Consider the following 26,655-nt stretch of genomic DNA (forward strand, 5'->3'; position numbering starts at 1 on the left):
ATCTTTTGCGACAAAACGCTGTATGGTGCATGCAAGTGTGTGGTGCGGGTCCTCTAACAGGGTGCAGTGGTGCGTGCAGAGTGAGTCTAAAACTGTCTAAAGGTTACCCAAAGGAAAGTTTTAATGAAGAAGGGCCCCCTTGGCAGACTAAAAAACCCATAGGTCAAGCGTTACCTATGTAGGCATAATTGACCCTAGGTAACTAAAGAGGTCCACTGAACCCCCATCTTTGCATGCACCTCAAAATGGCGGTGTGATCGAGGTTCTATCAGGTAGCCAACCATCTGATGAAGTGACCTACAGCTGCCTGACAAACGGAGCCTCACCACCCCCTCCGATCCAGCCTGATCTGCCTTCCTTTCGTACATGGCTCCCATCGACAGTCAATACTCATTCGAGGATGTATGTCACTACAACGCATGCTTTTACAACGCATGCCATTACGACGCAGGTTTTACAACGCAAGTCGTTACAACGACTTGTGTTGGGGGGCGCTGGATAGTGAATAGTTTAATTTACTATTCCAGTCCCCGTGGATAGTAGGGAAGGTGTTGGATAGCAATTAAACTATTCCCTATCCTAGAGCGCCCCCCAGCGCAATTCGTTGTAATAACTTGCGTTGTAAAAGTTGCATCGTAATGGTAGTGCGTTGTAAAAGTTGCGTTGTAAAGGATGTTTCCCCTCATTGGATCTTAGGCAGTTTCAACAAGTCTCAGGAAGGTCTGCAGTGACCCCAGCCATATGCAAATCAGTCTTGAGCTTTTGCTAGGTCCAGACTGAGGTGGCGTGGTGGTCAAACGAACGATGGGTTGGAATGCCACCCTGAGCGATTACCAGTGGTTTGACATATTGCAAGCAGCCTCCTATCACCTTTTGTGTGTTCGATGTTTCCATTCCTGACCCTTCCTTTGGGTCCTTAGCAGGAAACAGACTTCTGTGGAGAGCAAAGGCTGGACCAAGTGGTTGATGCTGAGACATCATCATGGTCAAAGGGTGTCCGATGTCACCTCTGCTACGCCTGGAGCTTTGGGGAATGAAGCTCAGGCTCTTGCGGGAGGGGTTTGTGCGGAAACTAGGAACATTACGGTATCATACCTATTTTGTATCCAGTGGAAATGCACCCGTAGGGCACCAGGTTGAGGTCAAGGGAGTGCTCCTGCCAGATGGAATCCATGATGACCAACATCTGGAAACACAAGGAAACGAGTCACCACACAGGAGAAGGCTACACGCGCTTTAGATACGCATCTCAAAATTCATATGTCTGGAAGTTAGCATTATAGATAAAGGGGGTGGGAAAATACTGAATGATTACAAATAATGCAAAAATGATTCCATGAAAAATCACAGAATGAGAAAACAAAGACAGCAAATACAAAGGCACAGAAACACCAGGGCTCATTCTGGATATGGAGGAGATTGGCCGGGATTATTCACGATAGGTGCCCTGGTCCACACACCAGGAGCACTTTAGACAAAATTGCAATGTTGAGCAGGACCCATGCAGCGACTTTTCACCCTCAATGCTTTTATTTTAATAAAACAAAATCCCAAACTATGGGGGGCGGGGGCATTTCCATACATTAACAAGCATTTACAATGCAATAGGTCACGCAGCATTAAAGTTTGAGCTATTGGCATTGTATATTACAATGTGTTGCATTCATTTGTTATCAAACTCTGAATTGTTTTATAAAGATGATTTGCAAACTGTCAAATGTTGCTGAATAGTAAGCAACGTTGTGAATAATATTGTTTGCTAGTCATCCTTGGGTACCAGAGTACTTCACTTGAGGCAGAGGTATTATCTTTAGACTACAGGTGCCGGTACCGCTTGAGCTAGAAACAGGGCCAGCCACTCACTACTCTGCACTCACTACTCACTACTCTGCACTCACTACTCTGCACTCACTACTCACTACTCTACTCACTACTCACTACTCAGCACTCACTACTCACTACTCTACTCACTACTCACTGCTCTACTCACTACTCTGCACTCACTACTCACTACTCTGCACTCACTACTCACTACTCTACTCACTACTCTGCACTCACTACTCACTACTCTACTCACTACTCTGCACTCACTACTCACTACTCTACTCACTACTCACTACTCTACTCACGACTCTGCACTCACTACTCACTACTCTGCACTCACTACTCACTACTCTACTCACTACTCTGCACTCACTACTCACTACTCACTACTCTACTCACTACTCTGCACTCACTACTCACTACTCTACTCACTACTCACTACTCACTACTCTACTCACTACTCACTACTCTACTCACTACTCTACTCATGACTCACTACTCTGCACTCACTACTCTATTCACTACTCACTACTCTACTCACTACTGTACTCACTACTCTGCACTCACTACTCTACTCACTACTCACTACTCTACTCACTACTCACTACTCCACTCACTACTCTACTCACTACTCACTACTCTACTCACTACTCACTACTCTACTCACTACTCACTACTCTGCACTCACTACTCACTACTCTGCACTCACTACTCACTACTCTACTCACTACTCTGCACTCACTACTCACTACTCTACTCACTACTCACTACTCTACTCACTACTCACTACTCACTACTCACTACTCTGCACTCACTACTCACTACTCTGCTCACTACTCACTACTCTACTCACTACTCACTACTCTCCACTCACTACTCTACTCACTACTCTACTCACTACTTACTACTCACTACTCTACTCACTACTCACTACTCTACTCACTACTCACTACTCTGCACTCACTACTTTACTCACTACTCTACTCACTACTCTACTCACTACTCACCTCACTACTCTACTCACTACTCACTACTCTACTCACTACTCTGCACTCACTACTCACTACTCACCTCACTACTCTACTCTACTCACTACTCTGCACTCACTACTCACTACTCTGCACTCACTACTCACTACTCTGCACTCACTACTCACTACTCACTATTCTGCACTCACTACTCACTACTTTACTCACTACTCTACTCACTACTCACTACTCTGCACTCACTACTCACTACTCACTACTCTACTCACTACTCTACTCACTACTCTACTCACTACTCTACTCACTACTCACTACTCTACTCACTACTCACTACTCTACTCACTAATTTACTCACTACTCACTACTCTGCACTCACTACTCTACTCACTACTCACTACTCTACTCACTACTGTACTCACTACTCTGCACTCACTACTCTACTCACTACTCACTACTCTACTCACTACTCTACTCACTACTCTACTCACTACTCACTACTCTGCACTCACTACTCACTACTCTGCACTCACTACTCACTACTCTACTCACTACTCACTACTCTGCACTCAGTACTCACTACTCTACTCACTACTCTACTTACTACTCTACTCACTACTCTACTCACTACTCACTACTCTGCACTCACTACTCTGCACTCACTACTCTACTCACTACTCTACTCACTACTCTACTCTCTACTCACTACTCTACTCACTACTCTACTCACTACTCACTACTCTGTCTGCACTCACTACTCACTACTCTGCTCACTACTCACTACTCTACTCACTACTCTCCACTCACTACTCTACTCACTAGTCACTACTCTACTCACTACTTACTACTCACTACTCTACTCACTACTCTACTCACTACTCACTACTCTACTCACTACTCTACTCACTACTCACCTCACTACTCTACTCACTACTCACTACTCTATTCACTACTCACTACTCTGCACTCACTACTCACTACTCACCTCACTACTCTACTCACTACTCTGCACTCACTACTCACTACTCTGCACTCACTACTCACTACTCTGCACTCACTACTCACTACTCACTATTCACTATTCTGCACTCACTACTCACTACTTTACTCACTACTCTACTCACTACTCTGCACTCACTACTCACTACTCATTACTCTACTCACTACTCTACTCACTACCCTACTCACTACTCACTACTCTACTCACTACTCACTACTCTACTCACTACTCTACTCACTACTCACTACTCTACTCACTACTCTGCACTCACTACTCTACTCACTACTCACGACTCTACTCACTACTCTACTCACTACTCACTTCTCTGCACTCACTACTCACTACTCTACTCACTACTCTGCACTCACTACTCTACTCACTACTCTACTCACTACTCTACTCACTACTCTCACTACTCTACTCACTACTCACTACTCTACTCACTACTCACTACTCTACTCACTACTCACTACTCTGCACTCACTACTCACTACTCTACTCACTACTCACTACTCACTACTCTACTCACTACTCTACTCACTACTCTACTCACTACTCTACTCACTACTCACTACTCACTACTCTACTAACTACTCACTACTCTACTCACTACTCACTACTCTGCACTCACTACTCACTACTCTACTCACTACTCTACTCACTACTCAATTCACTACTCACTACTCTACTCACAACTCTGCACTCACTACTCACTACTCTTCTCACTACTCTACTCACTACTCTACTCACTACTCTACTCACTACTCTCTACTCACTACTCACTACTCACTACTCTGCACTCACTACTCACTACTCTACTCACTACTCACTACTTACTACTCACTACTCTGCACTCACTACTCTACTCACTACTCTACTCACTATTCACTACTCTGCACTCACTACTCACTACTCTACTCACTACTCACTACTCTACTCACTACTCACTACTCTACTCAATACTGACTACTCTACTCACTACTCACTACTCTACTAACTACTCTAACTACTCACTACTCTACTCACTACTCACTACTCTGCACTCACTACTCACTACTCTACTCACTACTCTACTCACTACTCTACTCACTACTCTACTCACTACTCACTACTCGGCACTCACTACTCGGCACTCACTACTCACTACTCTGCTCACTACTCACTACTCTGCTCACTACTCACTACTCTACTCACTACGCACTACTCACTACTCTACTCACTACCCACTACTCTGCACCCACTACTCTGCACCCACTACTCTGCACTCACTACTCACTACTCTGCACTCACTACTCACTACTCTGCACTCACTACTCTACACTCACTACTCTGCACTCACTACTCACTACTCTGCACTCACTACTCACTACTCTGCACTCACTACTCTGCACTCACTACTCTGCACTCACTACTCAGCACTCACTACTCACTACTCTGCACTCACTACTCACTACTCTGCACTCACTACTCACTACTCTGCACTCACTACTCTGCACTCACTACTCACTACTCTGCACTCACTACTCACTACTCTGCACTCACTACTCAGCACTCACTACTCACTACTCTGCACACTCACTCTGCACTCACTACTCTGCACTCACTACTCTGCACTCACTACTCTGCACTCACTACTCTACACACTCACTCTGCACTCACTACTCTGCACTCACTACTCTGCACTCACTACTCTGCACTCACTACTCTGCACTCACCTCACTACTCTGCACTCACTACTCACTACTCTGCACTCACTACTCACTACTCTGCACTCACTACTCACTACTCTACTCACTACTCTACTCACTACTCACTACTCTACTCCCTACCCACTACTCTGCACCCACTACTCTGCACCCACTACTCTGCACTCACTACTCACTACTCTGCACTCACTACTCACTACTCTGCACTCACTACTCTGCACTCACTACTCTGCACTCACTACTCTGCACTCGCTACTCACTACTCTGCACTCACTACTCACTACTCTGCACTCACTACTCACTACTCTGCACTCACTACTCTGCACTCACTACTCACTACTCTGCACTCACTACTCACTACTCTGCACTCACTACTCAGCACTCACTACTCTACACACTCACTCTGCACTCACTACTCTGCACTCACTACTCTGCACTCACTACTCTGCACTCACCTCACTACTCTGCACTCACTACTCACTACTCTGCACTCACTACTCACTACTCTGCACTCACTACTCACTACTCTACTCACTACTCTACTCACTACTCACTACTCTACTCCCTACCCACTACTCTGCACCCACTACTCTGCACCCACTACTCTGCACTCACTACTCACTACTCTGCACTCACTACTCACTACTCTGCACTCACTACTCTGCACTCACTACTCTGCACTCACTACTCTGCACTCGCTACTCACTACTCTGCACTCACTACTCACTACTCTGCACTCACTACTCACTACTCTGCACTCACTACTCTGCACTCACTACTCACTACTCTGCACTCACTACTCACTACTCTGCACTCACTACTCAGCACTCACTACTCACTACTCTGCACACTCACTCTGCACTCACTACTCTGCACTCACTACTCTGCACTCACTACTCTGCACTCACTACTCATTACTGTGCACTCACTACTCTGCACTCACTACTCACTACTGTGCAGGCACAAGACAATATACTTTCTACGTGTTTCTCCTTACCCCCACCAATTGCACAAGTCAGGGGGGAAGCCAGATGTAGCGTGAAAGGAAATGTGTGAGGTTAAAAGAGACTGTAACAGAGAAAGCTGGAGAGGGAGGATAAAAACAAGAGGTAAACATAAGACGACAAAGCAAATGAAATGTGAGGTAGGGGAGAATAATCAATAGGGCGTGTATATGTAGCTGAGGGGGCACAGCCCATGGACAAACAGAAGGAATAGAAAGTCTGCAAGGAGAGAGGAAAACATAATGGCCAAAGCGATGACATCACTCACCTACGAAACCGCAAGCAGCCCGGGCTGAGCGTGAGAGGGCGGGGGCTGCCCGCGCATGCGCGCTCCGAGCCCCGGCGCCAAAGCGGAGTGCGGCATCTGAAGTCCCGGGTCCCAGGAGGGGGCCCGGGTGAAGACCAGCGCTGCGGAGGGAGATCGAGGATCGAGACTGACCCCCTGGCTGACGAGAGACAGAGACACGGAACACACTAAAAGAGCCCGGTGAGTTGGGGGGAGGGGGATGTGTGTGCGTGCGTCTGTCTGTGTGTGTGTGTGTTGTGTGTGCCTGCGTGTGTGCCTGCGTGTGTGCCTGCCTGTGCCTGCGTGTGTGCCTGCGTGTGTGCTTGCATGTGTGCCTGCCTGTGCCTGCGTGTGCATGTGTTGTGAACAGCCGGCCGGGATCGGAGCGCGTGACCTGATCCGATTCCGGCCGGCTGCGTGCGCGTGACAGTGTGTTGTCTCTGCCTAGTCCTTGACAGGGAAAATGACTGAAATGATTGCAATAGATCGCTTTGCGACAGCAGGGGCTTTCGCCCCTGCAATCGCAGGCGCGACCTAAAAAGCACTGTCCATGAGGAACTGAAAGTTTACTCCCTATGCACAGGGGTATTGTCCTTTTCATGGTTCTCAGCCTCTGTGACTATAACAGTGGCCATGAAATGGACAAAAACAGTGTTGAAAGCCACACCAATAATAAGTTACATTTCATTTCACATTGTTAAAAGTTTATAAAACATTGTATAATAGAATATTGTTTCCTTTTTAAATATTTTTTGATATTAAATAAAATTAACATATTTTTTTTAAGTCGAAGGGGCATATCATTGAGGCGCAGCGATAAAATTATCGCTGCTTTAGCGTCCGTTTTCGGGCAAAAATCGGTGATAATTTTATCGCATTATCAGCAAGGTCATGCTATCGCGTGAATCCTTGCCTTAGCGCCCTTTCCCTCAACGTCCAGCTTTGCATCTCTAATGAGATGCAAAGTGGGCGTTCCGCACAAAAATAAAATGAGAAATGTCGCTACCCGACATTTCTCCGATCAACAAACCTCACGCTAACTAACATGGTAATAAGAAAAGTAGCGCTAACCGCGCTTATCGCTACTTTTCTTACGCCTGCTTTCCATCTGACTTAGACATTTTATCCAATGGAAGGTGGATATAATGGCTAAGTCTGCCCTGCCCTATCAACAACGTATCGCCAATCGTTGTGCGATTATCCAGCGATAATCGCACATTTGGCAGCTAACTCTGGAATTTTTATCGCTTTGGAGATAAGCGTTGCTGATAGCGCGCTGTCTCCACGATAAAATCCAGCGATAGCTAGCGGCGATAATTATCCTAGCGCTAAGCGCGCTTATCGATAATTATCGCCGGTTGTTGCTGATATGCCCCGAAATAAGTTAATTCATTTTAACATTATTTTGTATATGGTTATATTTTAAGTACTAGCCTCCAGTATTTTCAATAGGAGGGTGTTTCAAATTTCAGCAGACGGGTTACTCCATCACAGCGGTGACGGATAACCCGTCCACCGAAATATAAATCCCATAGGATATAATTGGATTTATATTTCAGCAGATGGGATTTCCATCACTGTTGTGACGGAGTAACCCGTCTGCCGAGATCTAAATCAGAGTGTGGTGCTTGTCTTACTCCAAGGCTGACCTGGAGAACATTTATGACTGTTTGGTTCCTTTTTTGGCTGTAGTAACTTGAGAAGTGCATTTTGTGAATAGCTATGGGCCTACTCTTTTGTGAGTCGGTGCATATCCCACTATAAGCCCCTCCGTATCCCTCCCTACCCCTCCCTAAATTCTTGCAATTTTTCGGTAAGTATTTTCCTTTTGCTGCCGCTCCACCATCCCTCCCACATTTTCAACTCAACGTAGGTGTACCATCGTAGAGACCACCGCCATTGTGGCAGAGATCTCTGGAAAGAAAAGATAGGAAAGTTGAGGTTGGATGTCTCCTTGTGTTGGTTAGTGAATAGCATTTTGTAGTACACAAGTAGTACTATTATATAGTACTGCTAAATTTACTACAAAAAGAGTTTACCTCTGCACCTTGAGTGAAGCATCAGAGACGGGTTAGAAGTATGAGGAGTATCACGCTCATACACTGCGTATCACCAGGTAAGAGGCTCCCTAGTGTCACAGTGGAGGTCTCTAACACGGTAAGTAATCCACCCCCATCCTTCACTTTGGTACCATCCAATGCCATCATGCACAGTGCCTATAAAGCAGTCTGTAAAGCAGTCACCCTGCTATGTTCTCATCTTTCTTATTGTGACTTGATTTCCTTCTATACCACATTGCCAGATTTACTGTTCCATATCATGCCTTGATTTTCTGCTGCTCAGGCCCCAACTCCTGAATCCCTGCTCCCCCGATCATGGCTTACATTGCAGCTCCTGCCCTCCCCTTTATCTTCATCACCTGGACGATAATCATATCCTGTCGAAGATCATCGCCATGTTTGAAGATGATTCCAATTGGCGGGCTGTCGACCAAGTCCGACTCGCCGCAACTGAACTCCAACCAAAGTGGCTTCTTCTTAGACGCCATCACTTTGCACTTGTCCAGCTGGGGGAAAAAGAATAACTTCCTAAATACACAAAATACATTTTAAAGTAAAGTCAAGGTCATTCAGAACAACCAGTACCTTGCTTTTAATAGAGTGATTATACAGGACTGATGAGCAGTAGAGAGGAACCACACAGCTACGTGAATACAATAGATTTTATTCAACATTCAATTTTGAATAAATGGCTGAATAGTGTATTGTATGTATACAGTCAAGGGATTGAACAAGGCTGAAGAAAGTTCATTCTAAGTTAATTCCTTTATCTAAGGATGGTCAGAATATCGACTACAGAAATATTGTTACAAGAATATCATAGCAAAAATATCGACAACAAAAATATTTTGGCAGTGAGAATTTAGTAAGAAAAGATTTACTATTCTCAACTACATAAACTGTGGGGCCGGTTCACAGAACTAATCTGAGATAAAATCCTAATCCGGTAGCTTGTTTACGGTCCAGGGAAGGCATGGCTTGGCAGTTCGGGCTGGACTGTTCCCATGAGGCACAGGGTCAGACTGATTTGCATATGGCCATGTCTGAACTGGGGTGGCAGAGTGGGCTAAAGAACGGTGATGGATTAACCCCTTCGATGCTCATGACGGAACGGTTCCGTCATGAGCATCGGTCGAGCTGTGCTTATGACGGAACCGTTCTGTCATGACCACGCCCGTTTTCATTAGGGCTCAGCACCGGGGGGGAATCGGGGCCGCACGGAAAAGGTTAAACCCAGATCAGTTGACTGGGGGTGAGTGCTTGTATTGTCAACGCTCAGTCCATCATTTCCTTTGGTTTTTCTTTGTTCGCCATAAGTTGGCAGGGTATGCTCAGACGTGAGTCCCTTGCTCCCTTTGCCACTGGATTCAAGCAAGCCGGGCTGAAGACGGCTGCAATGCCAGAAACCGGTCCTCGGTAGCTTGTTTCCGGGCCAGGGAAGGCATGGCTTGGCAGTTCGGGCTGGACTGTTCCCATGAGGCACAGGGTCAGACTGATTTGCATATGGCCATGTCTGAACTGGGGTGGCAGAGTGGGCTAAAGAACGGTGATGGATTAAACCCGATCAGTTGACTGGGGGTGAGTGCTTGTATTGTCAACGCTCCGTCCATCATTTCCTTTGGTTTTTCTAAAATCCTAAACTTACAGCTTTTGGTATTCACAGAAGGCATTTAGTAGTAGTAAAGTTAGGACTCCTAAGTTTACTACTACTAAACTGAGATAAAATCCTAAACTTACTACTTTTGGTATTCACAGAAGGCATTTAGTAGTAGTAAAGTTCGGACTCCTAACTTTACTACTACTATATGCCTTTTGTGAATACCGAAAGTCGTAAAGAAAGGATTTTGTCACAGTTTAGTAGTAGTAAAGTTAGGAGTCCTAACTTTACTACTACTAAATGCCTAAATGCCTTCTGTGAATACCAAAAGTAGTAAGTTTAGGATTTTATCTCAGATTAGTTCTGTGAATCTGCCCCTATGTCCCTAGAAGGTATATATCAACAAGGTACATATATCTGGAGTTAAGTATAGTAAACGTTTACCTACCTATGAATACTCCCCATGAAGATATTTTTTATATGATATTTTTGACACAGTGTTTCAGACTTGATATTCCAGTGTCCTACCTTGAGGGACACTGTTCAGTTGTGGCATTGATGAGAGGTGCATGTGGACGCTTCACAATTTCTAGTGTCCAGTCAATTTCACGATTGATCGATTACTGCTTGGGTGGTGCATGCCAAGAAGGGTCTTATTCTCTGAAGTAGGTCAGTCCTTTTAGAGTTGAATAACAGAGTCCAAAGGACCACCGGGGCTTGAGTTGTTGGCAATCATGTTGTAAGTTTCTCCAGCCGGAACCATAGACAAAGCAGTCCCTCTTCTTCAGGACCCTCACGTGGGCCACTGCTTCCTTTTGTCTATGTCTATAGTCTCTTCTTGCAACAGTCTCTCAAAAATTAGAAAACTCTCTCACTGATGTCTGGATTCTGTCTAGACAGTTGAGAAGGCACCATTTCATCCCACCCCACAATTGTGAAGTTACTAATGAATTGGAGCTTTGCATTTGAAGATTTGCTTTTATAGTGTATAGACGAATGATGTGTTCCTACAATTCTTTCACCTACATATCGCAGGTACATCTGTCGCTCATGGTGATACTCCACCCTTTAGCATTCAAGTGTCTGTAAGAAGTTTGGTCTTGTTCCCATAAATAGCTGGAGGTCTTCCAGAAGTTTTAGAATTTTTATATACATCGGCCGGTGTGGCCATCATAGTAAAATATCCCCTGCAGGCGATTCCTTTAAGTTTGCCCAGTGCCTTGTAGTTGCACATGTTTGTTTCGATCCTGGCTGATAATGTGGCCCAATGGAGTGTGGCGTCATTTCTGGGCTAGAAGATTTTCAGAACTCAAAGACTTCTTGTTTTCTTGTGGATCAATTTCATTTGGTTGGGTTGGGCAGATCTGTCAATTTTTCCTTCAATTATCTTCCAAAGAAGTTGCCTTTAGAACACATTGCTCTCAGGGGAGTATCATTTATGAATACTGTTGGTACCCTGTTTTTTATACATGTTCGTGCAATGCTAGCCATTAAGCTGATGGTAAGTTTTCAAGAGTCGGAAGGGTTTGCTTCCAGATCAGACTTTCAGCATTCCTTGTTTGGTCTGTTGCCATACTGGGACACCGTGGCCCTCATTACGCGTGGCCCTGGATTCCTATGTGAAAGGTACCAGAGTCGGGTATTTAATGGTTGTGTTTGGGTGATTAACTTTTCTCCCTACGCAACATCACTTTGGTTTAACAAAAATCATTCAGAGATGACCACCACACTTGCATTCACATTCACCATTTATCAATGATTTTTCTTAAAGCAAAAAAAAATCTAAAATCTTTCTTTCTCTTTAGAATACATCATTATAAGATGGTTGCAGTAGCTACATGCGCATGTAAGCATGGCTGCCATCTAGGGAAATAGGCATTGACAAAGCCAATAGGTTTCATGAGATCTATTGCCTTTGCAATGCTTGTTGTTCTACGTAGCAGCAAATGTCTCCCTCACTTATCCATGTAAACAATATGTCAAACGTCTTCTTTGGGAAGTACCAATCCTCGTGGCATATTTGAAGGAGAACATGGAATGAGTTTAGCAACTAGACCGCATCCTTATGCTGCTTGGCGTGTTGGTGGCGTTCCTCTCTGTAGTCTACCCCACTTGACGATGGAAAGTTACAAAAACAAGCTGTGGCTGAAGGGGGCTGACCCAAAGACCCTTTTCATGTATGTTATTTTCATGACATAAGCTGTGGGGTGCAACTGAAGTTGCCTCCAGGCAGACCTCCAAATATATGAGCAAAAAGAGAACCAAAGAGGACCCCCCTTTTTTGATAAACCTCAGTCACATCCTTCAGAGTTTCTTACCAGAATTTCTCCTGCTTGAATCCGGGGGTCAAAGGGCACTTGAAAGTTTTTAGGCAGATCTGCAGACAGCAGCATTTCTTGAAGCTGGGAGTTGGCTATGGGAAAACAAAAAATACAATGACCAACATTAAATCATTGGCAAAAAATCTGAATTAGACATAGCGGTTATTTAGTGGGCAGCAGCGTGTCGTCATGGCTGGATGACGTAGGTCTTAACCGGACGACCGCCGCCTAGAGACAGCCGTGTTTCATGTGGATGCTCAGCAAACTTTTTTGTTTTTCTAAAATAAACTCCCACAGAGATTGTTTGTTTCAGAAAAATCTAAAACTAATACCCTGACACCCTGGGAGTTTCCCCCTAGGGTGTGGGGTTGATTAATGTTTCTGTTTGGAACTACCAGGCACTTCTTAGTGCTCCAGAAAAGGAGACATGTGCATCAGAAGGTCCACCGTAAACAGGTCAGACGATCTAAGGTAATGAGAGGGACAGCCCAGGTCCAAGGGACCACCCGTCTAAGGTTTCCACCAGCAGTGGCAGTGACAGTGGTGTAACGAAACCTGAGGGTGCCCCCCTGCAAAGTACATAGAGGGGGCCCGCCACTCTCCGAATCCAATCAGGAGCTCTCAAGCCTGGGGCCCGCTGACCGTGCACACTGCTGGAGAGGGCCCCCTCGAGCTGGGAGGCTGCTTCGGACCGCGGAGGCTGCAGGGAATATTGTTACGCCACTGGACAGCGGGGGCTCCTCTTGTGGAGACATGACAGCCCGACTCTAAATAGAGCAGACAAACGGAGAGTTTGGAAAAATGGTTCTCCACCACTTTTGTGTCGCGGTACCCAGTCTGTCAGACTCTAAATAACTTCCTTTGTTTGGGAGCGATAGGATGTGTTTTCTTTTGTTTTTTCTATTGGTTTATATAAGTCATGATCAGCACATCATCCAGCCAACACAATTCAAAGGCCAAATCCTCAACGTTTTCTTTTCAGCATTTCCCACAAACCAGCGCAACCTACCCATACCACAGGACTCAACTGACCCCTTGCTGTGCCTAGCTCACCAACTGACCACCAAACTGAGAGGAATCCAAATGAGAACACCAAACCTTCAGCCGCTTCAAAGACTTCTCCATCGACAACCTAATCTCGTGCCATGCCAAGTCCATGTCAAATGCTAACATCCCTCTAAACAACTTCCATGCTTTGTTGGAAAATTGTGTGAACTTACACCATCCAACAAATATATGCCTGTGCAGGCCAACGGCTTCAGCCCTCTCGTCCTCTAAAGACCTCAAGACAAGAAATACTCCGTCTACAGACAGGAAAGGAAATGGAAGGAAAACTGAACTTCTGATAACCTCACAATGCTGAAGTCCCTGAGCACAGCACCCAGACAGCTGCTCACATCAGGCACAGCAAAGTATTATACAAACACAATCAATGAAGCCACCTAAACAAGCAGAACACTTTTCAAGAAATCAATTGACCCCCTGGCAGACCTACCTGTCACACACTCGATCGACTTCTTCTTCAGTGAAAAAATACAGACGATTCAACTGCACATCAACAGCACCAATCCTCTTTCTCCTCTTATATCCAACCCTTCTCGTATGAATCCCACAATCGTTAGTCCTCCTTTAAAGCCCTGTCTCTCACAGATCTTGCTGACATACTCAACTCCCTCAAAGCCACTTCTGATGAAGATGATGTCTTACCCATGTCCTTCTTCAAAGCTCTCTCTGGGGAAGCTCTATCACACCTACTCATCTTTGGCAATGCCTCGCTGACTCGGGCATCTTACCAGAAGCTACCAATAGAGGCCCGATCCTCCCACTCCTAAACAAATCTATTTTAGACCCTGATGGCCTTGACAACTACCAGCCCATCATTCACCTAATATTCATTGGCAAGATCATTGACTAAGCAGTCTATGTTGAACTCTAAGACCACATCAATGCTCATCATGTCCTGCACAACCACCAGTCTGGCTTTAGATCATGCAGCAGCATGGAGACCGCTACCTTTCACATCGTAGATGACACCCTCCTGATGACAGTTGAAGATGACCCCTGCCTCCATATGGCCCTCTCAGCAGCTTTCAGCAGCACCGTCAAACATTCAGCCCTCATCTATACCCTGGAGTATCAAATGGGATTCCTTGGGGTCCTCCTACCTTCTCAATCTATACCAGTTTGTTTACATGGGCACAAAAGATCCCTATGACTTCCAGAATCCCCCAGGGTTCCATACTGCTTGCTGTCATCTTCAGCCACAACTCACAGATAACAACATCAAGATTCAAGAATAGACTCATGATGCACAAATCTTCCTGATGGTTTTCTGCTCCAATCATCCAACGCTTCCAATGCTGCCTGCACATCACCCTGACCTGGATGACTACAACCTACCTGAAACTCAACCGAAACAACACAAGATAATTGTTATTTGCCTAGAACAAGAAGCAAGAATGAAAACAAACTTGGTCAATGAGATGAACCTTGATGGCTTGGAGCTCCAACGTTCACCGAATGCCAAGTCACTTGGATTCACCTTGGACCAACCTCACCCTCAAGGAGCACCTTGCCAAAAACAACAGCCTAGTGCCAGCTCTCTCTTCTAAAGAAATGAAACACTTTCTCCCAGAATGTGGCTTCAAAGCTGTTGTTCAAACCCTCATATCCCTTCATGTGGATGGCCCAACTCAATGGCCTTCCAGACTCCACACTAGCACCACTTAAGGGTGTCTTACGTGCCATGGCACATCTAATCCAGGAAAAGAAGAAATATAATCCCAATACCACCATCTGGAAGGACCTCCATTGGTTCCTTGATCCGGCCTGCACCATCTTCAAACCCAGCTTCACCATTTACAAAGCTATCATGACCAGCAGCAGCACTTATCTTGGGAACAAGATCAACATCTCTAATTTCTCTCACACATCCAAAGCCACCGTCAGACTAGAGGCTAAGAAGTGTAAGAATCCTAAACCAGATAGTACACACTCCATCTGTGCACCCAGGTTCTGGAACAACATCCATGTATCTACAGGGCTGCCCTTATGCTGTTCCAATTTAGCAAAGACTTAAAGACAGATATTTAAAGAACACTACATCACAAGGAAGTAAGGGGCATATTATCAAGGACAGGCGATACATTATTGCCGCTTTTATCGGCAGGAAACTGCTGATAAAGTGGCGATAATGGCCTTGATAATATCGAAGTCCATGTTCTGGTGTGAACATATCTAACATGGGCTTCGATTGGAATTCATAGAGCATATTATCAAGGCCATTATTGCCGCTTTAGCGGCAGTTTCCTGCCGATAAATGCGGCGATAATGTATCACCTGTCCTTGATAAAATAAGAGTCCAATACCCAGCTCCTTCTCGTATCACTCGTTGACTCTATGCCTGACTTTGACCTTGTACAGTGCTTCACTGCCTGTGCAAGTGCAAAAGATCGCGTTGAGTTGCTTTGGGTCAAGAGAGTAGAACTAGGACAGACACAAGCTTAAACACCCATAGATTTTGACTTTGACTTTTGGTATTCACAAAAAGTCTGTCTTAAGTTTGTCTTAAGACAAACTTAAGACAAAATCCTAACTTCTGTGAATACCAAAAGTAGTAAGTTCATTCTGTGAATGCCAAAAGTAGTAAGTGCATTCTGTTTATACCAAAATAGTAGTAAGTTTAGGATTGAGTCTTAAGTTCATTCGGTGAATCGGGCCCGATGTTTATTGTTACCCAACTCAGTGGTACATAACTGTGATGCTTGTAAAATCTAAGACACACATTGGAAGCTGGGCCATGTACTGGCCATGGTAAAGCCTTCACTTAACACACAGCAAACACAATTTGCCACTTTAACAGATATACAAGCAAACACATGGGAAAAAGCAGCAAGTTTCCCACACCCATGCTATTGACGATCCTGCTAAAAAAATCAGCAATCAACCTGTGATGAGTCTGTGATGGGCTAAATGTCGAAATACTGAAAGCAGAAAATTGTGGTACCATGTGAAAAAAAAAAAGAATTCAAGAACGTAAGTGCATCCAAGCAATGAATGTCCATATATGTGGAGTTGAAAGAAGTAAATCAATACTTATTTATATAACCTTACGTTATTGATATTTTTGTTGTCGATATTTTTGACACAACTTTCTGGTACCACGATATTTTTACTATCGATATTAAGGTGGAATACTTTGTGATGCAGTACTCGCCACAAGGGTGTGAATGTCTCAGATTTCAATAGGCCTCTGAGGACATACATTTGGAAGAACGTGTGCTATAGAAGTCCCTATAAAATATAAAGTAATGCGCATTCCAATACCTGGGTAACAAGAAATCGGACACGAATTGGACAGTGCTTCAGGGCCACACAAAGCGTAGCAAGGCACTATTTGAATACCCCATATGATACAATGTCCTCCGTCCCGTTGGATATTGCAGCGCCGACTCGACGAGGAGCAGACCCAATGATGAAGCATGACACATAGCTGGCTGGGTGTGTGAGGGTCCTAATTCCAACAAGAAGAATTCCCCCCTCTATCTAGATATAAAGGGAGCATCTGCTCGCTTACGCAACCTGTTTTATCCTGTCAGGAACTGCATACCCTTTTTGTGTTTATGTGTTTCTCCGTCCCACAGCCCCACCGTTCTTACCTGCATGGGCCGCTCCTGCTAACCTCCAGCCTGCTGTTGAGACTCACCGTTAGCCGGGAGGTCGCCTCTCTCCGGTAGGATCTTCTTGATGTCTGTCACCACTCTGTGTAGTTTCTCCACCAGCTGCACCTGTTTCTGGAACCCCTGCAGGATGGACGGTCGACAGCCCCGCAGGTACGCTTCAAGGATGACGGCAAAGCGGTCGTGGTAGCAGGGGGAGCCACTGATCTCACTCCGCAGGTACCAGAAGAAGAAGTGTCCGAGCCTTTTACTCTAGAAGAGAGTTAAAGAGTGAGGACTTCACACGCCTGCGTATTTGGTGCATCATGGCTCCTTATGCTAAATTGTAGGCCTGGGCGTAGTTCGCAGAGTTTTGCTACGTGGAACTCGCAAAGTTACAAAAAAACTCTGCGAAGTTCAGCGAGTGGCAGAGAGCAGTGGGAACTGCAGTTTGAGCTGGTATTTCTGCCACTCGGGTAGAAATTCTGCACGAGCATCAGCCCACGCTCGAAACTTACTGTTCGCGATCGTGAACTTACCGTTTGTGAGCTGGGAAAAAACACTGCTGCACATCATGAAGCGGAGTTTTCTGCTCTCCGCGAGCTCCACGGAGTGCAGAAAACTCCGCGAACGGAGCAAAGTTCAATGCCCAGGCCTACTAGAATGTCAGGGGATGCAGATGTTTGTTTTATGTTCATGTTTCTCACAATGTGTGTTTCAGAGAATTGCATTAATGAGTTATGTGTATGCTAGGCAATGCTTCTTCGTGTAGTGTTATACTAAGCAATGGTATCTTACGGAATGTTATGCTAGGCAATGTTGGTATGTTATACAAGATTTCATTATGTTGAGTTACCTTACGTAATGCAAATGTATGTTTTGGATTGTTTTTATGCAATGACAAATTATAACACATGTTTTCTGTATGTAATACTATGTAGCTCTACGCAGCATACGATGAAAGTGAAACTATGAGCTACTTAAGCAGATACAGAAACCAGTGCTGTATACGTACTAATCCATGTACCTTCTTGGCTATGATAACCCACAACTGCCATCTTTTCTTACCCATCCGAACTGTGTTTACTTCAGTGCCCATCTCCGAGTCGTGACAAGAAACCCCCAGCATTAAGGTGAGTATTTTAGGTGTTGCTTGTTCAGTTGAAACTCTGTACTAAAGTTGTTACTTTGTGAACGTCCCCTGTATCTGCCCTTTTGACCTCACCGCTGCATCATAGTGCGGAACTACTATGACAGCAATTCACGAGGATAAAAGACACATCTACACTATCTATCATGTTTGATTACGAGACCTACTTGGAGTATCAAGAACTATTCCTGGAAATTGCACTTTGTTTTAAATGCGATAAAAAAAATTATCATTGTAAAGAAACTTTTTTTGAAATGTACTGGTATAACAAGTAATTTACCTATATATCCCTGCACCATGTGGCAGGCACTGCATGGTTCCTGCCACGTAGTGCAGGGCTATGTTTCCTGTCTATTATTTGTACTGCAGCATGTGTTGCAGCACGCAGCACTCGCCACAATACAAGAGATAGACAGTGGAACGGCCTTGGAGACGGTCGCATTGTAATCAGGTTGACGGGACCGCCAACAGCAAGTCGGGTCATCCCGTTGTCCGATAGGCTGGCGGGTGGATGTAAGTCTGCCCGCCATCTTAATCACCCCCATAATTACTGAAGGAGAATATCACAAAGAGGATTGAACTTTAGTAAGGACTTCTTCAGTAAGGGGTACACAACGGGATATTCCTTTAGAACAGGAGCTATCTGTTTACAAAAAAACTTGAATTGAGACCAAGAGTTGCCTTTATCTTTAATGCTCACATTGTACTGTATATCATATATGATAAAATTATCAAATGTCTTGATTTTCAGATGCAAATTCGCATTTGTATGCAAAAACGAGAATTTCAAACGAGATATCCATTTACTCAATCATACTACTAATCCAGTAATGCGTAATTTTATGTAATAATAACTTTCTCAAATGGGCAGGAAATGGGTATTACCAGAAGAGGATGACCTTGAAATTTTGTGCTTTGAACTAGGGGCCTCATGCACTAAGAATCAATTTGGTAAAAGTGGTTGCAAAGTCCACATCAACTTTTAGAGAATTGAAAAGGATTTTGCAAACCGATCTATGTATTAAGGAAACATAATTTGGAAAGGATGCCCTTAACAGGCCCTTTTCAAATACCAATTTGTAATGATTTCCTAAATCCATTTAATGATTTGGAAAACCTTCTCCGAACCATTAAATTAGCTTAGTGCATGTGAAAAATGGTTTTAAGATCCACAAACTCTCTGGGCCCGATTCACAGAACTAACTTAAGACAAAATCCTAAACTTACTACTTTTAGTATTCACAGAAGTTAGGATTTTGTCTTAAGTTTGTCTTGAGAGAGACTTAAGACAGACTTAAGTTAGGATTTTGTCTTAAGTCTGTCTTAAGACAAATTTAAGACAAAATCCTAACTTCTGTGAATACCAAAAGTAGCAAGTTTAGGATTTTGTCTTAAGTTAGTTCTGTGAATCGGGCCCTGACTTCCTAAATCAGTGGGTTTTCTAATTGTAAGATCCTTAGTACATGAAGGACTATATTCCTAATACTGTTCTCTACTCTGTTTCCCAAATAAGGATCAAATTATCCCTTTGTCTTGCTCACTTGACATGATACCCTAGATTATTATGTTCCTTAATATTAAGTTAACAGCCCTTGCATGTACTACATACTACACCATGTCCATTCGACCTCGACTTTCATGCTAGCGGTACTGGCCACTGTTTACTTTAGCTCAAGGGAGAACCTGAATTGCGTCATCCTCAGAATGTGACGAAAATTGATCCTCTCCCATAGGAGGATATGTCCACAGAGTGTGGGCTATAAAAGTGATATCACACAGATAATGTGCAACTTACCCTCAGAGCTCGACGAATAAGAAACCTGGCCAGGGCGCTGTCATGGTAGGCTTCAAATTTCAAAGCCTGAAAATGTAAGAGATATCCGTGTGAAAATCAGCACATTTATGGTAACAATCACCAACCATTGAAATTCCCTTTAATGATAAGGATCCTTTCAAATATCCTTGTGATAAATAGAAATTCATTTACCTTGTGGAGAATGTTTTCAAAGCACTAAAATAGGTGGTAACCAGCCCCGGCAAAATGTTAAAAATTAGAAAAAATGCATTCAAAATAGGATCAAATAGCAATTGCTTATTTCATTCTGAATTTCCTAACACCAATGTATTCATGTGGCATAAAAACATAGTTACTGACAGAGGTCCTGATTACGATGTTGGTCAGAGTTGTGTCCGACAGATATTGCAGTGAATGGGGAACTGACCGAACTCAATATGAGTCTTGAAATATCTTTGTGACCAACGGACACCTCCAGAGAGGGGTTTAGTAATTAAATCTCCAGATGCCAATCTTCTTCCTAATGACAGCCGAGCTTGTAGGGTCTTAAATGTAAAGCTTTTTTGTAAAAGCTTGGCTAAAACATTTCTTTAAAACACGCCTTAGTGTCATCTCCTATTAGCCATTCTTAAATAGGCGGGTCACCTCTGCCACCTGGCAATCAATCTGTCCCCCAATAAGAGATTTAATGTATTTTTGGGCAGTGGTCTCTTGCCCTTGGCAACATTAAATACCTAAGAGACCTTCTGGCCTTAGCATAGGACCAAATAAAACTGCTAGACATCTCCTCCATTGTCTTGAGCCATCATTTTTTAAACTCTATTGGCACGCCCCTAAAGAAATACAGGACTTTGGGTAGGAATTAATTTTTATCACATTGCAGTGGCCATTAACCGTAAGATGGAGATTATCTATTCTCCTTAAGTCCTTTTTTAGCCTAATATATTACTGGGGCTAAATTTAGTTCCACAATTTGATCAATTTTAGGTGTAATATTTACTCAGAGATAAACAGCTATACGATCGTCCTCCAATTGTATATGGTCATTGACAACCAGCTGGGTCTTATTACGGTTCTAGAAATAACCAGAAAAGTTTCCACATTTTAAGGCATCATTTTCTATCTCCTTAATTGTCCCTTCTGGATCCGTTGTCACAACGGCAATGTGATCCGCATATGCAAGAATATTTGTGCTAATACCATAAGACCTCATTGGTCTAATTAATGATTTGGATTTCAATTTTCTTATCAAAGGATCAATATACCTGAGGAACCTGCACTGGCTCCCCGTCGACAAGAGGATCACGTTCCGGCTCCTCACCCACGCACACAAGTCTCTCAACGACCTGGGCCCCAAGTACCTCAACGACCGCCTGACCTTCTACACGCCCACCCGCCAGCTACGGTCCACCAGCCTCGCCCTCGCAGCCGTACCACGCATCCGAAGAGCCACCGCCGGAGGAAGATCCTTCTCTTACCTGGCTGCCAAGACTTGGAACTCCCTCCCCATTCACCTGCGGCTGACCCAGGACCATCTCGCCTTCAGGAAACAACTCAAGACCTGGCTGTTCGAGCAGTAGCATACCCCTCCCCCCAAGCGCCTTGAGACCCTCCCGGGTGAGTAGTGCGCTATACAAATGGCATGATTATTGATTGATTGATATAAAGTGCAAACAATATGGGTGAGCAGAGACACCCTCTGTCTCGTACCCCTATTTTTTTTTAAAGACTCAGACTGCCCTTCTATAATTTGAAGCTGCTGAATTTCTGTAGACTGCTTGAATAGTGCTGATGAGTCCCTAATGGAATTTGTTTCACCTCAACACAGCCCACAAATAGTCTCAGGCTACCCAATCAAAAGCCTTTTTGGCATATAAAAGCACCAGGGCCGTAGTGCTTGTCACAGTAGTACATTGAACAATGCAATAACTCAACGAAAATAATCGAATGTTCTTCTCCCAGGTATGAAACCATGTTGTCTCGGATATACCAGTTCACCAATAATAGGGCTTAACTATTATTGCTATTAGTGCCGGGACGCTCCTTTGTTGGGGCAGCTGCGCGCTCTACAAGACATCCTAACATAACATAACATAACATAACTTTGATGCCTAAGGGATCTTAGCTGTACCTACTCCCTTTCCAGAAGGTAAGGCCTTGAGTGCCTCACTAATTTTGTCATTGCAAAAGGGGGCATCCCTATATTCCTGCCCTTTAGAATTAACCTTGCTACCTCCGATAGAATACAGGTATTTCCATATTCCACACTCTTCATTGTCCAACCCAGCTTGGTACAAATCTTTATAAAAATCCATAAACACCCCTAATATAGCTGCTGAGGTAAGAGCAATCTGACCCCTTTATTCCTAATCTCAGGGATTACTAGTCTGTGGCACCAATAATCGAGCCACTTGCTCACTGTATTCAAAACATTATTTTCTACGCACCATTTATATTTCCGCTGCCTTGCCTGCCGCAATATTATAAATAGCAGATTTGACTACTGCTTGTCTGTGCTGCATTTATTGCACTTCACCCCCTTCTAGAGCGGCTACAATCAATTAGGCCTCTAAATCACCCAATTCTCTATACTTATTCTTCAAAAGCTGAGTCTGAGTCTTTTGTCTGCTTAAACTAAAACTGAGAATCTCCCCCTTATACCTGCCTTCATTGTGCTCCAGACTATTCCCCCCATTAGATAATAGCCCCCTTTTTCAAATGACCAAGTCTGTGCTGATCTTACACCACCCAAGAAAGGAATTTCAATAACCAAGGGATTGTGGTCCAACATGACTTGTGGGTTTTCCCCAATGTGTATCCCAATAGCCAGGCTAAGAGACGTGATATAGTAATTCAATCTAACAGGCTTCCTGTTGGGTGGGGGGAGGGGGGGAGGGTATATTCAGGGTCTGGAGCCTTAACCTTCTGCCAGATATCCACCAAACACTGACTGCTCTTTAAATATTGGAGCTCACATAAGACCTTATATCTTCATCAATTTGATACCCCTAACTACCCGTGAGATCTAGCTAATCTCAAAGGAAGAACAAAGAAAATAAAATAAAAGCACACTTAATAGAAGAGACCACATGAGGGGTGCCTTATACAAACAATTACAAGCCAATCAATGTACACTTATGGCTCGGCTATTCATGCTAAGCCTGCCAGTTCATCTAAGAGCTCCTTGACTTTAATTTCTTAGGTAACTACATGAGTCTTACTTTTAAAAGTAATCTTGAGACAAGCAGGGTTCATCAGGTAAACTTCAGCTCCCTTCTCCTGACATGGCTTTATAAGTTGTCTCAATCTCCATCGCCTTTCCACAGTGACATGGCAAAGTTCCGGCCTCTATATTTCACCTGACATCAGGGCTTGATGTCTGAAAGACAGCCTGCCAGAGAAGAAAGTTGCCAAAATAGACAATACCAGCCCTAGGCTTGGAGGGGCCTTCCCCCTGAGGTTGAGTTTGTCTTTTTAGCATAGGAGTGAACCGCTGTCCTCTCAGAATCTATTTTTCCCAATTACAAGATATTAGATCAGGAAAGGCTCCCTTGAACAGCTTAACCACAAAGGTTCTAATATCATTGCCTTCAACCCTTTACTCAAGGTCAAAAAATTTATTTATTTATTTATTTATTTAACGATTTGTAAAGCGCCTGGTGACCCGGAGGCATCCCCGCGCTGTGAGAACTTGAGTTGACCAAAGGAGGAAGTGGGCTTATTTGGGAAAGAGAAGGGTTTTAAGCTGTTTGCGGAAGCGTAAGTAGCAGGGTTCCAACCGCAGACAGCGGGGGAGCGAGTTCCAGCGGGAGGAAGCTTTTACTGAGAAACGCCGACCTCCAGTGCGTACCCTCCTGAATTTAGGGACATAATTTAGGGACAAAATCCACAGGTTTCCATTGTATATCCAAGTTCTGAGATTCTTAGGCCTCTGACTGACTTTTCAGCTCCGTCACGTCTGTTTCCAGTGCTGAAGCGTGGTTTTTCAATCACAGTAATCCCTTCTCCAATTTCAGTTCAGGCTTTGGAGATCTTTCGCATTGCTACCTGCAATTACTTTGTTCCCATCCTGACCATGCGGCCACAAGAGCAAGTTTCTTCCTGGTGTTGCTTAATGGAGCGATATATAAGTCCCAATGTCGGCTCCCCCATTAAGGCCATTAGATTTATGGATGGTAAGGAGAGACCTGCTATAGGTTATGTGGGTCATCGTACACCTGCTGAGTTGCTGAGTAGTCCCATTTCAATTCAGAGACTGATAAATCCTTGCCCTTTTGGTCATCCGGCTTTTGGCTTTTAGGTGTCCTATGGCGCCTTCCAAGCTTAGATGTTGCTGTAGGCCTCAATTCTTCTGATGAGCCACTCAAAATGCTACCTAAAGCTGATGAGCAGTCTACATCCTCCACACTGAAGTCTAATTTTATTTTTGTGTGAATTTTAGTTTTAATTTATTAATGGTTTTTGTGATTTGATTTTAAACATTTTACTTTACCTTTTTACACATTTTTTCATTAATGTTATTTTTATTACATATATTTGTAATTGTTGTATTACATGTGCACTTTTTAAAAATTGAGAGAGTTTTAATAGTTATTTAATAATAATATTGTTTTTTATTTTAACATTAATGATTATGTCATTATTTTATTTATTATGCTTTTATTTTTACATTTATACTACAGTATATATTATGTTCATAAATTATAAAAATCAAATTCTGTATTTTTATATCACATGCATTTTTTTATGTAAATATATATTTTAAAGTTACTATATTGTTTGATAATAAAAATGTTATATGTTTACCTATTTTGTGACCGTATTTTGATCCTTTACATTTTTGTAGTTGATATTTTGTCCTTTACATTCAAAGTGTGAAAAGATGATATTCATACTTGATAGTTTTGGGCAATATTTTTGCCTCCGATACTTTCATACATCCAAACTTGAAAATTCTTACACAAACATCTAAAATCGGTTGTTCTTATTCCAGTCGAATTTTTATTTTTTTATTTTGTTACTTAAAGCATGCTAATCATTTTGAAAACACACATTGCAAGATGACATTTATGTAGGTCCATGACAGAGTATATACAAACTGCACAAGCTGCACAAAAGGCAAATGCCACAAGTAGGCGACAGCAAGACCTTCAACAATTATTGTTTGGTTAATATTTGGCTAGAAAAATCTTCTCCCTCCCCCTTAATGGTAGAGTGCTAATTAGAACCACAATCAATAGAAGAAATACACTGCTGCAAGGGAAAATTCTTATCTGCCTAGAAGAGGACTGAGTAATCTTTCCCTCGTATCGTGGTCACTAAGGGCCATATGTATCATTCCAATTTGCGATCGCAAATGCCAAAATTCGCAGAATTTCGGCGTTTGCAATCGCAATTGGGCTCAGTGGTATGTATGAAAGAGAAACTGCCTTGCAAAATAAGGAATCGCAAAATTTGCGATTCCGTATTTTGCGATTGCATTTAAGGAATCGCAAATTGCTATTCCTTAAATGCAATGTAAGAAGCACAGAAAAAGTGTAATTTGGCCTTAAGGAATCGCAAATTACCACCAACTTCAAGTTGGTGGTAATTTGCGATTTCTCTGAAAAATTCACTTTTAAAATGTTTTCAAATTGCCATGTGGCGCACATACATGCCCTTAGGGCATGTATGTGTGCCACATGTGCACACATGCACATTCAGGGGTGCCACAGGGTGTCACTCATTTTGACACCCTGGCACCCTTGAAATTGCATTCTCAATATACGATTCTTTAAGTGAGAATCACAAATTGAGAAAGTCTTCCCATTCATTCCTATGGGCCTCTAGGCCCATAGGAATGAATGGGGAGGTATTCCTTAATTGCGATTCGCAATTTGAAATTCGCAATTAAGGAATATGTAGGATTCTCAAAACTATTTGCAAATCCTACATACATAGCGTTGTGCGATTCTCAAATAGCGATTCGCAAAAAAACGTAATTTGAGAATCGCAAAATCAAAGTTTGATACATATGGCCCTAAAAGGCTAACGAGGGTTCCGCAAAAATTAGACATGTGGTTTTTTACTGTTTCCTTCTCCAGACATAAGGTTTCCTTCACTTTGTACCAATGAAACATTAAAGTGTTGATTTCTTTAGCTAAATTGGTTGGGAAATTGTACCCTCACTGATGTATCAAATTACTGGGCCTTTGAACAGGTTTCCCACCCAACCCAAGAGCACACTCTCTTTGCTGTGGCTGTCTGTATTTACTCAATGCCCCTTCTGGCT

The 26,655-nt window shown here is 43.4% G+C and overlaps 1 protein-coding gene across 1 annotated transcript in view; it reads right to left on the bottom strand.

Annotated features, from left to right (window-relative positions):
- Window positions 1–26,655, bottom strand: part of LOC144782453 (phosphatidylinositol 4,5-bisphosphate 3-kinase catalytic subunit gamma isoform-like) — a 120,797-nt gene that overhangs the window by 40,232 nt on the left and 53,910 nt on the right. The window contains exons 4-8 of the mRNA XM_078661829.1: window positions 20,385–20,450; window positions 17,487–17,712; window positions 12,779–12,873; window positions 9,223–9,369; window positions 1,096–1,186 (exon numbers count right to left, since the gene is read on the bottom strand). Coding sequence (XP_078517955.1) covers window positions 1,096–1,186; window positions 9,223–9,369; window positions 12,779–12,873; window positions 17,487–17,712; window positions 20,385–20,450 — 625 coding nt within the window. The remainder of the gene's footprint in view (window positions 1–1,095; window positions 1,187–9,222; window positions 9,370–12,778; window positions 12,874–17,486; window positions 17,713–20,384; window positions 20,451–26,655) is intronic.

This window comes from Lissotriton helveticus, chromosome 9, assembly GCF_964261635.1.
Source record: "Lissotriton helveticus chromosome 9, aLisHel1.1, whole genome shotgun sequence".
NCBI classification, from domain to species: Eukaryota; Metazoa; Chordata; class Amphibia; order Caudata; family Salamandridae; genus Lissotriton; species Lissotriton helveticus.